The sequence below is a fragment of the Canis lupus genome, chromosome 22 (genome assembly GCF_003254725.2).
Source record: "Canis lupus dingo isolate Sandy chromosome 22, ASM325472v2, whole genome shotgun sequence".
NCBI classification, from domain to species: domain Eukaryota; kingdom Metazoa; phylum Chordata; class Mammalia; order Carnivora; family Canidae; genus Canis; species Canis lupus.
Window position 1 is genome coordinate 3,092,786 of NC_064264.1, and position 14,655 is coordinate 3,107,440.

Consider the following 14,655-nt stretch of genomic DNA (forward strand, 5'->3'; position numbering starts at 1 on the left):
ATACTAAAAGAAGTTCTTCAGGCTGAAAACAAGTAACCCAAGACAGTAATTCATATCCACATGAAAAAACAAAGAGCCCTGGAAAAGGTAATTATGTTATTATAAAAGATGGTATAATTGAATACTTCTCCTTTCTTCTCCTAATTGACGTAAAAAGCAATTGTATAACATGGTATGAATATAATTGTGATGTTTGCCTATAACATATAGAATGTGATGTATTTGACAGTAACAGCACAAAGGAGACAGGGGAGATCAAAGATGTATTGGAGTAAACAAATGACACTAGATGGTAAACAAATGGATGAGAACAAATCCATGGGAACAAACGAAGAGAACAGAAATGGTAATAAGACAATTAATGTAGCAAGCTGTAAAATATACACTCACTTTCCTCTGTACTCTCAACTATTTCAAAAGACATACAACACAAATGTCTATAAACCAATGAATGGATAAGCAAAATGTGGTAAACCATACAATGGAATATTACTCTGTAATAAATAGTAACAAAGTATTGAAACATGCTACAATGTGGATGACCCATGAAAACATGCTAAGCAAAAGAAGCCAGTCACAAATTCGTAAATAAAAAATTTGTTAGAAAATTACTATCTTATAATAAAAAGCAGATAGTAGTCAAGAAAGAGTTTTTATAATTATAGAAAAGACGTTGAATGCTTGATGCACTGTTCTATGTTATTTTGTAACTTATCATAACTCAGAATAAAATGCTATCATACAGTAAAAGATAATTACATTCAATATTAACCCGTGCTAATTAAAAGATGGCCATAAGCACTTGCAGCTACTGAACACCTGAAATGTGGCTAGTGCAAATGAAGCTGTGCTGTAAGTGTAAATGACACACCAAAGTATTCAAAAATACTTAATATGAGAAAGAGAATGTGAAATATTTCATTAATAACTTTTATATTAGTTTCATGTTTTCTTATTAAAATATAACTCATATAACATAAAATATGTTAGAGTATATAAATTCGGTAATTTTTAGTATATTTACTTTGTTTTGCAAACATCACATCTAATTCCAGATATTTCCGTCATCCCCATAACAAACCCCATACCTATCAGCAGTTCCCCACAACTGACAGTCACTAATTTACATTCTGCCTCTATGGATACACCCCTTTGGACATTTCATACAATGGACTATATGGCCTTTTATGTCTGGCTTCTCTCACTTAGCTTAATGCTTTCAAGGTTCATCCATGTTATAGTATATATTAGTACTTTATTTCCTTTGATGGCTGAACAATAACCCACTTTTTGACTATTATAAATAACAATCCTGCTATGAACATTAGTGCACAAATCTGTGTGAATGATACATGTTGAAATGAGGGATCTGGGGACTTATAGGTAAAATAAAATGTTAAAAATTAATTTCACTTCTTTTAACTTTTTGTAATTTAGCTACCAGAATATTTAAAATTCATGGCTCATATTATATTTCTCTGTGACCGTATTAATGAAGCTAGAAATAACTTTAAAAGCTACTGTTTATCAGCCATCAAAAAGAATAAAATCTTGCCAATCGCAATGACATGGATGGAGCTAGAAAGTACTATGCTAAGTGAAATATGTCCATCAGAGAAAGACAAATACCATATGATTTCACTCATATGTGGAATTTAAGAAACAAAACAGATAAACATAGGGAAAAGGAAGGAAAAATAAAATAAGATAGAAACAGAGAGGGAGACAAACCTTAAGAGACTCTTGAGTACAGGGAACAAACTGAGGGTTGCTGGAGGGGAGGTGGGTGGGAGATGGGCTACATGGGTGACGGGCATTAAGGAGGGCATCTGTTGTGATGAGAGAACTCAGTGTCAGATGTAGGTGATCAATCACAAAATTCTACTCCTAAAACCAATATTACACTATGTGTTATTAACTGGAATTTAAATAAAAACTTTTTAAAAACCTACCATTTATTATGCACTTAATATATACTGGAAGGTGAACTAACCAGTAACATTTTCTTACTTAATTCTCACAATTATCCTACAAGGAAAGTATTACTGGCTGTATTTTAGATTGAAATTGAGGTTTAGAGAAGTAACTTTTCCTAGCTCACACAGTCAGTAAATGATTAAATTAATATTCATACATAGATCTGTTTAGCTTTTTTAAAGTGACTATAATCACTATGGTATGTTGCCATATATATACTCACATACGGTCTGTTCTGAAATAAACAGGCTTTGATATAGCAGTTAATCTTCCTAATTGCTCTTCAGTAAAAGGTAAAAAATAAGATATAATAATCTCTGCCAGGGACGCCTGGGTGGCTTCGCGGTGGAGCGTCTGCCTTCGGCTCAGAGCGTGACCCCTGGGTCCTGGGATCGAGTACCACATCGGGCTCCCCACAGGGAGCCTGCTTCTCCCTCTGCCTGGGTCTCTGCCTGTGTCTCTCATGAATAAATACGTAAAATCTTTAAAAAGAAAGAAATAAAGAAAAGACTCTGCCAATCCACTTTAAGGCCAGTAAACACTAAATTATTTCATATAACTAGTTAGTAAAAATTCTAAATCCCTTTTTACAAAGGCCTGAGCGATCTTTTCAGGCCAGATCTGACTGTCATTCCCAGCTTAAAATCATGCAATGACTCCATCAGCTGCTGGGCAAAATCCAAGCTCCCTATTGGTCTGATCTCCTCCTACCTTTCAGCCATCCGCAACATCAAGGTACATCATTCTACTGGTTTGCCTTTGGACACATGCTAATCACTCTGCTGGGGAAGCTCAGTTCTAGTTCCTACACATTTTGCTTGGTGAATTTATCTGTAAATCTGTTCAGACATTGCCTTCTCCTATAGTTTTTACTTGATCAAAAAGCACCCCACAATCACCATTCTGGCCTTAACCATACACAGTATTTTGCCCACTATATAATTTCTACTTCTCAAATATAATACTCTACAATAGAGCATCACATGCATTATTGCACTTATTTTTATTAAAAAATATAATTTATTTGGGGATCCCTGGATGGCTCAGTAGTTTACCGCCTGCCTTTGGCCCCTGGCATGATCCTGGAGTCCCAGGATCGAGTCCTGCTTCGGGCTCCCTCCATGGAGCCTGTCTCTCTCTCTCTCTCTCTCTCATGAATAAATAAAATATTTAATATATATGTATAATATATATGTTAATATATATGTGTATATATAATTTACTATAAGTTTCTTGATGATCATAGTGTCTAATATTAGATTTTGTATCCCCAGCACCTAACATATAGCCAAGCACTAACAGCCACTTCATTAATACTTGTTGTGTTTCTTCTTTTATTTGCAAAACAGCTGATAGCCAGCCTAAAGTTTCTTAAAATATATTTTACAAAACACTATTTCCAGAAGTTAACTGATGTTAAACACATATAAACATATATTAGTAGTCTAATAATTTAGTAAATGATACACTCAACAGATTCAACATATTTTATCATACAGGACTTTTAAGAACCCTGGCTTGCCAATGTACAGTCTGACTCTCTAAGGTGGTGTAGGTGTAGTCTGTAAATTTTCCCAAACTGGGTCAGAAATTTTTTTGTTTTAAAAATATTCTTGAAAGAATATCTGGCTATTTCAGTCAGTAGAACATGTGGTTTGAACTCATAGCCCCATGCTGGGTATAGTACTTACTTGAGAAAAACAAAACAATAAAAAAACTTTTGTGGAAAGTTTACTATGTTTATTACAGGCACTGGACTCAGCACCGTCTGCATTATCTCATTTAGTACATTAAAACACTAAACAGTGTAGGCACCATTATCAACTCAGTTTTCACATCAGAAAACTAAGCTCTAAAGTCCGGTAACTCACTTGTCCAAGATTGCACAGTACATGTTGAAGCCCAGAGTGGAATACAAATCTGACTCAAAAGATTCCATTCTCTTCAACTTTAAGCTTTACGAGAGCCTCTTTTTTTGGTAGGGCATCACACCCAACTACTGTTGTAGAGCAAATTGTTGTGAATTCTGATCTTAGCCCTACTTACTAATCTGAAATAGCCCTACTTACTAATCTGAAATAGCCTTTTTCTAAAGGAAAAACATAGGGCATGGAAGGTAGGAAGAACTCAAATACTTCAGAATTATACATACAATATTCCACTTTCTAACTTTCCTTTCGCCTCCACAAGAATCAGAAATACAATGTATACTAGAAGATATGAAGGGTAAAGGAAAGAGGTAATAAATATCCAAGCACATTTCTGATCTCAGACAATGAAGCAAAAAACCTAGAAGTATCTAATTAAAATTATTATAGCAGGAAAAAAATCAAGACTGTACTCCAAATAATTCTCACTAAAATTCTGTATCTAGAAATAACCTGATAATTATAGATTTTGAGGGATTAGTTTTTACAGAATAGATTTTTCTCAAATATTGGCTTAAGAAGGTTTTGCTTAATTTATTATACTAGTAACATATCCTCTTTAGAAATGTAAGTTACTCATACAAAATCTTGGTTAACATTTTGGTACTTCTTTCCCAGTTACTTCATTCAATATATCAGTGTCAATACATTGCTTCATTCAATACATATGACTTCCTTCTGTAGTTTTAATTACATTATATCCTGCTTTATTTATTTAACATTAGAAGTATTTTTCTCATTTCGTTTTTTTCTCATCAAATTTTATATTTAAAATTAGAAGCATTTCCCCATATTGTTATTATTCCTCATCAAATTTTATTTTATATTTATAATACTTAGTGTTTAGAGCGTATTTGTATCTTACTCTTTATTTTGGTCATGCATAAATAGGTTGTTTCTAGTTTTTCGTTGGTTTAAATAATATTGTGATAAAAATCTCTAAAGCTCTTCTGTGTTTAAGATAACATCCTTAGGACAAGCTCCAAGATATGAGTTAAAAGGCATAAACAACTTTAAAGGACAGAAAAGCATATAGGAAAATCCTAGTTAGGTTAAAAAAAAAAATTATATATGCCATATAATTAACATAAAACAATCTCCAAAAGAAAAATATTCAAATATGAAAACTGGTTACCTCCAATATCAAAATTTAGGGTGATTCATATTTTATTTATGATCTTCTGTTTTCTAAGTACTTTATAATTAGTCTACATTCCTTGTACAAATTAATTTTTATTATAATAAAAAAATCCCCTTTTTTCTGTGCAAAGAGATTTTACTCCACCCAAGAAAAGACAAAAGAAAATAATGATGGCCAATGTGACTTTATTACAATTTAAAACGGGGAGCAAGAAAAATTCCTTCAAATGCCTTAGGCCAATCTTGATTTTTCTCTCCACTTTTCTTATCCTCTAGCATATCTCTAAAGTGTTAGTGACATGCCAATCAAAAAGAAGGAAAAGGAAAATAGAGACATCCTTCTAGAAGATGCTTCTTTCCAGCTCTATCTCCATACACATTCTCCCTAGAATATTTAAGGACTTGCCTCTTCTTACACATTCTCCCTAGAATATTTAAGGACTTGCCTCTTCTTCCCCCTCCCTTTACAACTATTTGTTTAGCTAAAATATTAACTTTCATATATTCTCACCAAAGTGAAATGAGCCCCCAAATGAACATAGTAATAGGCACATGTCAGATTTGGCATTGTACCAGTGGCAGTGGCGACGTGGCTGGAAAATGTATTAAAAAACAACTCAAGTTTATCTGAATTTCATCTTTCTCCCAGTTAAACAGTAATGAAAAGTCTCCTAAACCACCAATGAGAATACAAACTATAGCTTGGTAGTATAGGTCACGTACATCTTCTACTGCCAGTATGTTTTTCTCTTTCTAAATTAAATAACACCTTTAGGAAGAAGTTTAAATTTAGGTCACTCTTCCACTGATAATTGGAAGTCTTGGCAAAGAAGATTAAGGTCTTTGTTAAAACAGATGAGAAATATGAAAGGATAGTATAACAGTTTTAGATGAAACATTCAGAATGCATTCTACTGGATTAAAAAAGAATGCTAAGAACCAATTTAAGAAATTAGTAACAAAGGGAATAAATCTAAGGGGTGATACCCAATAACTTTACTAAATACAGTTCTCAGAATCTAATCATCAACAGTAACATGAAAAACTGGGTTACAGTCCTAATAAAATTTTAACTATACCTTTCTAATTTGCTGTAGAGTGCACACAATACATCATACTTCTTCAATAGTCTTGACATAGCATTATCAACTTTGGTACTGGTATCAATTTCTTTCAGTAAATCAAAGAATCTGTAGACACTACAAAGAAAGGAATAGAAAAAAGTGAATCTGTAATTGAAAAAATCATTTTATTTCACTTTCAAAGCATAGTCATTTCAACTCAAAAGTTTATTCACTCTACACCAAATCACGACTCTATCCTTTGGAAGGAACTACTTTTTGCATTTTACTAGTTTGAAGAGTAAAAATCAACTAGCTTCAACCTATACCCCTATATCTGTATACCTACTACGCCTACAACAATTTGTATTAAAAAAAAGGTTGTTATGATAGGCATACACATTTATTTCTACACCTACATGTTTTGAAAATCTTAAGTTCACATCCATTTATCCAATTCCAACATAAAACCACATGGTTTATTCTAGTGTTTCCCTTTCCATATTTATCACTCTTCTTTGACAGTGAGAAAGCTGCGATCCATTTATCTTTATTTACTCAGTCAATTCCTCTGCATATAACTAACTACCTTCTGTCTCCAAAGCTACCGACTCTCCCACATGGGTACTGTCCTCTCCTGCTCAGACTGACTCTCCATCCTAGACTGCCCTCACCATTCCACATGGAAATTTTCCTCACCGTAGTAGGGTTCTGACTCCCCAGCCCAGACTGCACTCACTTCACATGTGGTCTTGCTGCCCACACACTTTGCTTGGTCTCTGACACTGCATACCAAGCAGGCCATATCAGGCCCCTCATCCTCAAGCACATCCATATTAATCCCCTTCTCATCCCACTTGGGCTCTAACATTCTTCTCTGGACTCCATACTTTCCCCTACCATAGATGCACATACCTACTTTCTTCACCCATCAATGGTTTTATGACTGAATTGTTGGGGAAGGGAAAAGAGAAACTGATTAAAATTTTTAGGTTCTTTAAATAATGGCTTTAAATCATTCTTTATTGTTTTCTATAAAAAATTAATCTATTTGAAATATTAATACATTTTCCACTAATGAAAAATAGGGCACTAAAGATAGCAATCATCAGCTTCATCTCACACATTCATTTCTAATCAAGTTTGTCTAAGGAATTATACCAAAGCAGCTAAATGAATGCATGGGTAGTCAGTCACCAGGCCCACCCATATGCCCTCAAGCAACTAATGAGTTATGGGCTTCGTTCTAAAAAAAATGAGCTGAACCACTCAGACATTTATCTCGAGAACTGCAAAAATAAAAACTTCAGCTAATCAGTAGAGAACAAAGAACCCAAAAAGGTTATTAAAGTACTTGTGACACATAGGGGACTGGGGCAGCCATAACAAACTACATGAACAGCAAATAAAGAAGTAGAAATGATACGAAGTAGATGATCACGATGCTGCTCACAAGAGAAAAGAGAATGGAGTAAATGTGTAAGTACCTTCAATAAAATTAATCAACTCCAGAATAGCATGTATTCACGAAGCACTCTCAGTTCCAGTTTTTATGACATATATGGCAATATCTATGGAGCATCATGGAAACTGAACTGTTACTACAAAGCCTCTTTTTTCTAGGGGTAACTTAAGTGAGTCTCTCTTCTTTCTCAGCCCTCCTCTGAAGGAAAGAAGAGAAGAGGGGAGGCTCCAGAGAGGAAAAGTGAGCATAAAAAGCTATAATTAAGACACACAGATCTAAAATAATTACTTACTCCAAAGCAATGCTTCATGGACTGATAGAGTTTGTTATCTGTCTACAACTAAATAAGTACAGAAATTGAGAGTAAACATATAAAAACTTTTAAGGCAATTAACACTAATTTTATGCCTGCTGAATATAATAATAGTCTGGTCCTGTGGTTAGTATAATTTTCTCCATTTTTCTAAATAATTAATTTATATTGTATATTTTTTAAATGTCAGTCCATGACATATTGAAAAAAAGTTTTTTGCCAAAGCACAGGTAAGCAGCAGTGGTCTAGATACCATTCCTGGATAGTTGTTGGAACAAAGAGATGCCCTAAGAAAAAGTTGTAACAAATCTATGACTATATTTATTGTAGGGAGATTATTTATGACATGCCCAATTATAAAAGGTTGCTCCATTCAGGAAAAAAGTTCAGGAAAAGCTGTGCCAGGAAAATTCTTCCATCTTAGAGATAAAAAATGTGATAGCCTTTCTGCCATATTTATTTAGTGGCCTATAAACAGCTACATAACACTATACTACAGCCCTCTGTTTAATTTTCTCTTCCCCTTTGGACTGAGTTTCTTGAAGTCAAAGATTATTTCTCACCTCTATATCATCAGAACCCAGCACAATATCACAGAGCCTAACAACTATTTGGGTTATTTTTTGTTTTTCTTTCTTTCTTTTTTTTTTTTTTTTTTTTGCATGGGAAAGGCATGAACACAGGTCTACAGAAGGAAAGATATCAGGATCTCATCAGTACCTATGGTTAAGTTACAAGCACTGACTCTAGGAACCACTTACCTTTCTAATCACTGTAGGTTACTTAATTCTCATAATCCTATAAAATAGCTAACAATTTTCATTTCATAGATGAGGAAAATTAAACTTAATAAAGCTAAGTAATCTGCTCTAGGTCACACAGCTTGTAAAACAACAGAGACCCATTAAACTGACACATCCATATCCTTTTCTATCCTCTAGGCCACTGAAACATCTACTGCATGAATGTATAAATTAATGTAGAAATTTACTTATATAGACTATTTTTCAGCTATATAGAAACTATTTTGATTTAGTGATTTTATGAATAAAGTAAAACTGAAATCTCTGAGAGTAAACCAATTCTAATTCAATAGATTAAAATATGAACATACATGGTCTTTTTTTCCCACATTTAGAAGTAGTAAAAAAAAAAAAAAAAGGGTTACTGAAAAATCCAGCAATCTATCTCATTTAAATAAAATATTACTTCTGTTTAATTCTAGACTATTTTATCCAAGAAGAAACATACACTACTACCTTTCTGGTAGAGTTATTTACTATTACATTTTCTAAATACGCTGCAAATGAAATGACTGGAAATCCTAAAAAGCTGCTCCAAGATAAAGTTCAGGAATTAATGAAAACAAATTAGTAAATTCTTCTTATAAATATAAGGCTTATAAATAAGCTCAATAACAAACAATTATTGGAGCAATTATGGAAACTCAGCTGAATATACAGTCTTAAAAAGTATTAATTATGCATGTATTCTATTAAGCAATGTTAAACATTAATAAATGTTAACTAAATTCCTTTAAGATAGACTCACACTACTTTACAAAAATTATAATCTAATAAGCCTACTTTACAACCCTTGCTCTTTTTGTCTACTTTATCAACAGCTACAATTGAAAAGTTCTAGAAAGTGAGAGACCTGATAAAATTTCCCAGGACACAAACTGTTACATTCCTGAGAAACTGTAACATAAATACACATCCACTAAGGCTCCATTAGAGAACATTTCACTGGCTAATCTAAGTCCTTTAAAAGTTTTACTTAATTTTAGTATTTCTCACTAGATCTCTCAAGTGTATTAAAAGGAAAGTTCAGAAATATTTTTGATGGCAGGGGCCTATATTGATATAAGAAATTTTACCTGATTTCTATGGTTTTTTGTAGCTCGGTAAAAGTGAATGGCATCTCATCTAGGTCAACTGCTGCAATAAAGATACAGATTCCCCATAGCTCCTTTTTCCTTTGAACATAACCTTCCTGGGTACAAAAAAAAAAAAAAAAATTTTCATTAATCATTCACACACTGAATATCATATTAAAATTGTATTACATGATAATTCTTATTCAATATACACTTGTTTTTAAATCTTTATGATGGCATATACTTTAGAACATTTAATTTTACACTAATAAAAAACACTAATTTTATATTGTAAGGCAAAACAAATTACTAAAAAGACTGAAAAGTTAAATTGCAACTTACTGTGAAAAATTTAGGGGTCAGTCAATTCTTTGAAGTAAATATTTTCATTTTTAAATAATCCAATGTCATCAGAGCCAACTTAAAAGATTTTCGAGTCCATAACATAAACTGTTTTTAAAAAAAACAAGGGGGCAGCCCCGGTGGCGCAGCGGTTTAGCGCCGCCTGCAGCCCGGGACGTGATCCTGGAGACCTGGGATCGAGTCCCACATCGGGCTCCCTGCATGGGGCCTGCTTCTCCCCTGGCCTGGGTCTCTGCCTCTCTCTCTCTCTCTCTCTCTCTCTCTCTCTCGCTCTGTGTCTCTCATGAATAAATAAAAAAAATTAAATCTTTAAAAAATAAAAATAAAAAAACAAGGCTACTTTCTTACATGATTATCCTCCTTTTGCTTTGATTCACTCATTTTTTAAAAAGACTTATTCATTTAGAGAGAGCATGCACATGAGCAGGGGGAAGGGAAGAGGAAGAGAGAGATTCCTCAAGCAGCCTCCCAGCTGAGCACAGAGCCTGACAGGGCTTAATCCTAGGATCCTGAGATCATAACTTTTGAGCAAAATCAAGAGTAGGACACTTAAACTTACTGAGCCACCCACCCAAGTGCTCTTGATTCATTCATTTTTTTAATCAATCTATGGACTCAAGTATTTGTGAAATTCATATCCCTCAGTGCAATAATTACCTTCTTTGTGAAATGAAAATAATACATATCTCACTTGGTAAATGCGATTATACATATAAGGCCCTAACCATAATGCCTGGCATATAATTAGTACTTGATGAGTGATGGCTATGATTATTATTAGAATACTCTTTCATTATCATTATAATACCTCTTCCCCTAAAAATATGTATTACTTTCTAAATATGTAAGTTTTATAGATAAAATTTGATTCCATTAAATTGAAAACAAAAGAAATACAAAATTATCTGATATTCTATTACAAAATTGGAACTATTTGGTTACTCTTAATTGGAGGTTACATACAATAGAGCTGAAAAGTATGTGATGCAAATTTACATTGTTTTGAAATTTCAATTATATACAAGGTTTAAGAAAATAATTATTCTGGGGCTTCTGGGTGGCTCAATTAAGCAGCCGACTCTTGGTTTCAGTTCAGGTCATGATCTCAGGGTCCTGGAATCAAGCCCTGTGCCTGGCTCTGAGTGCAGCAGGATTGTCTCTCTCCCTCTCCCTCTGCTCTCCTCCCCCACTAGCTCACAGTCTCTCTCTCTCTCTAAAATAAACATATAAATTTTTTAAAAATTTATTCTAGATTATCAAATTTTACTGATAATAAAAAGTTTATCATTATCCAACTCTAAACTTTTCCTTAATTTTAGCTACTTGGAAAATATTTTTTAAGTTTTTATTTTAATTCCAGTATAGCTAACATACAAAGTTATATTTATATTACTTTCAAGTATACAATATAGAGATTCAAAACTTCCATACATACCCTGTGTTCATCACAAGCACACTCCTTAATCTACATCACCTATTTCTCCCCCTCCCTCTACTCCCCACCTCTCTGGCAACCATCAGTTTGTTCTCTATAGTTAAGAGTCTGTTTCTTGGTTGTCTCTCTTTTTTTCTTTGCCTGTTTGTTTTGTTTCTTAAATTCCACAATATGCAGAAATCTGTTGCATTTCTCTACAAATCTTTTAAGACTTACAACTATACACCCACTAAAATGATTTAATTAAAAAGAGTGACAATACCAAACGTTAATGAGGATGTAGAGCAAGAAATAAACATTGCTGGTGAAAGTGTAAAATGTGGTACAAACAGTATGAAAAACAAGATTGGCATCTTACAAAGTTAAGTATATACTTTCTGTAACACTTAGCAATACCACTCCCAGATATTTATACCCAAGAGAAATGGAAACTTCGTACATGAATCTTAACAGCAGGTTCAATCATACAAACCAAAACCTAGAAAAAACCCAATATCCAAAACCAAGTAAACAGATAAACTGTGGTATATCCATATAATGGAACATTATTAACAATAAAAAAGAAAAGTACTAATAAACACAACAAGATAAATCTCAAAATTATTACATGAAGAAAAAGAAGCCAGAGAAAACAGGGTACATCCTATAATACTGTTTCGTTTTGTACAAAATTCTTAAAAAGGCAAAATTAATCTTTAATGGCAAAAAGTAGATCAGTGGCTGCCTATAAACAGGAATGGAGGTGTTTGGGGAATGATTACAAAGGAGAAGGAGCAAACTTTCTGGAGTAATAAAAATTTTATGTCTTACTTACTGGTAGTCATTACATGGTTAAATGCATTTGTCAAAACTTATTGAACTATTCACTCAAAACTGGGTGACTTTAGTGTCTGTAAATTATGCTTCAATACATTTGATTCTTGAAACCATATTACATAATGTACTACTTCTGAAAATGAACAAAGTATACATAGCTTGACTGTTACAATGACTAGTAAATATATTTTAATAAAATGAATACCAACTTTTGTATATGTGTTTAATACGGTCAATTTTTCAGAAACTACTAAGATGCAAAAAGTTGTTTGTCATAATAAGTTACCCCACACTACATTACTTCTTAAATTTTGTGCTTATGTTTTTGGCTTGCTTCTTTGCTCTGAAGCAGCTACCTGCTCTCAATACGTCTACTTTCAGCCATTGTAGTATTTTTTTACCTGTTTAAAAAGTTGAGAAATTAAGTAACTAAAGTTGTTAAAATGGAGAACATTGCTTATTTTTTAAAAACAACAGATTTTACTAGGACATAGCCAACACAAGATTCAACACAAGCTCATGTGAAATGATAAAATGCCTAAATGAAATGTTGTATAAATAAGTTCTGATTTTTAAGGATCTAAGGAACTTTAGAACTTTCCTATGAGCAAAATGTATGACCTTTATTTCAGATGACTTATAAAGCTTGCTGTTGTTGCTGTTGTTGTTCTAGCTGCATTCCAATTAACTCGTTTTGGATAAAGTATTGTTTCTTCTTGATACAAATTTATCTATGGAAGAAAAATAAATGTTCCTTCTAAACTTCAGACTATTAAATATTAAATATTTCCCTGGGCCAAAGGCAAGCGCTCAACCACTGGGCCACCCAGGGATCCCCCCAGAATAGGATTTTGTAGTTGATTCTAATCTTTCTGGGTTTGTAAATTTTTTGCATCTTGGTAGCATCCAGGTATAGATAGATAAGTGTTTTACAAAAATTTTCACCTGGTCTGGGACTTGTATTTTCATTTTCTCAAACAATATTATTTCAAAAAGTGTAAGTTATTAATTTTAATGAGCTCAATTTATTATTTTTTTATGGATCATGCTTTCAGTGCTATTATCTTTGAAATTTCTGACTAATCAAAGGTCAAAGATTACCTATGTCATCTCCTACAAGTTTAGGTCTCTAATTCAAGTTAACTTTTACAAGTGGTACAAGGTAGGGATTAAAGTTAATTTTTTATATACGGATAACCAGTTGCTCCAACATCACTTTATGAGAGGAATATCCTTCCTACTCTGGTTTACCTTCAAACCTCTGCATACAAAGACTGATGAGCATATATGTGTGGACCCCATTTCCGGATTCTCTGATCTGTTCTACTGACCTGCTTATCTTTCTTTCCACCAAGGCTGTATACAATCTCTTGATTTTTTTTTTAAAGATTTTATTTATTCATGAGACACGGAGAGAGAGAGAGAGAGAAAGAGAGAGAGAGAGAGAAAGGGGCAGAGACCCAGGCAGAGGGAGAAGAGGCTCCATGCAGGGAGCCCGACGTGGGACTCGATCCCGGGTCTCCAGGATCATGCCCTGGGCTGAAGGCGGCACTAAACCGCTGAGCCACTGGGGCTGCCCTACAATCTCTTGATTAATGTAGTTTTATATATTTTGTTCTCTTTTAGTTTGGTTCAAGATTTTTCCATCTGAAAAGGTCACCTGACTCACCTTTCATTGTGCAGATTAAGAAATTAAAGACTAGAGCTGGGACTTGTGCAACCCAGTCAATGCCACAGACCTAAAACCCAAGTTTCCTGACACTCAGTTTAGTATTGCTCCATTTCTTTGAGAGTATTTTCTTATTAGATTTCAACATTAATGTTCTTAACATTTTCATTACTGAAATCCTTAATCTTAGCACTGCACCTGGGTTCTGTATTCTTAACTATTTTTTTATTATATATTCTTGATTTCTATTTTATTGAGACGGTTAAAGAATCATAATACCTAAAGCCTCAACATTCTTTTCCACATTAAATACTTTCTAATTCCATATCTCCAGTCTCCTTCAAAATGTCTCTGCATCTTCATCTCTAAATTCCTCTTCTCTTCTGATTTTTACAAATGGACACTCTCCTCCAATCTCAAATGAACAACTCTAATGCCTTCCTACCTCCTACTTTTGATCGCACTGGCTCTCATCTCCTTTAAGACCTCACTTATCCATCACTCCCTCTACCTTTTATAATTTCTCTAACAGTTTTGCTTCCAAAAGCTTCTTTCCCTTTGGTTACTTAAATAAGCCCATATCGGGATCCCTGGGTGGCGCAGCGGTTT

The 14,655-nt window shown here is 33.6% G+C and overlaps 1 protein-coding gene and 1 long non-coding RNA gene across 5 annotated transcripts in view; one reads left to right on the plus strand and one right to left on the minus strand.

Moving 5' to 3' along the window:
• RB1 (RB transcriptional corepressor 1) overlaps nucleotides 1-14,655 on the minus strand; it is a 145,340-nt gene that overhangs the window by 105,782 nt on the left and 24,903 nt on the right. For 3 of the 4 annotated variants that reach the window (XM_025478314.3, XM_049099220.1, XM_049099221.1), the window contains exons 3-4: nucleotides 9,764-9,879; nucleotides 6,125-6,244 (exon numbers count right to left, since the gene is read on the minus strand). In XM_025478314.3, the coding sequence (XP_025334099.3) occupies nucleotides 6,125-6,244; nucleotides 9,764-9,879 (236 nt within the window). Of the gene's footprint in view, nucleotides 1-2,200; nucleotides 2,222-6,124; nucleotides 6,245-9,763; nucleotides 9,880-14,655 lie in introns of those variants that run through there. The other variant, XM_049099222.1, reaches the window with a different exon arrangement.
• LOC112678901 (uncharacterized) overlaps nucleotides 1-14,655 on the plus strand; it is a 72,579-nt gene that overhangs the window by 33,962 nt on the left and 23,962 nt on the right. The gene's annotated exons all lie outside the window — the stretch shown is intronic.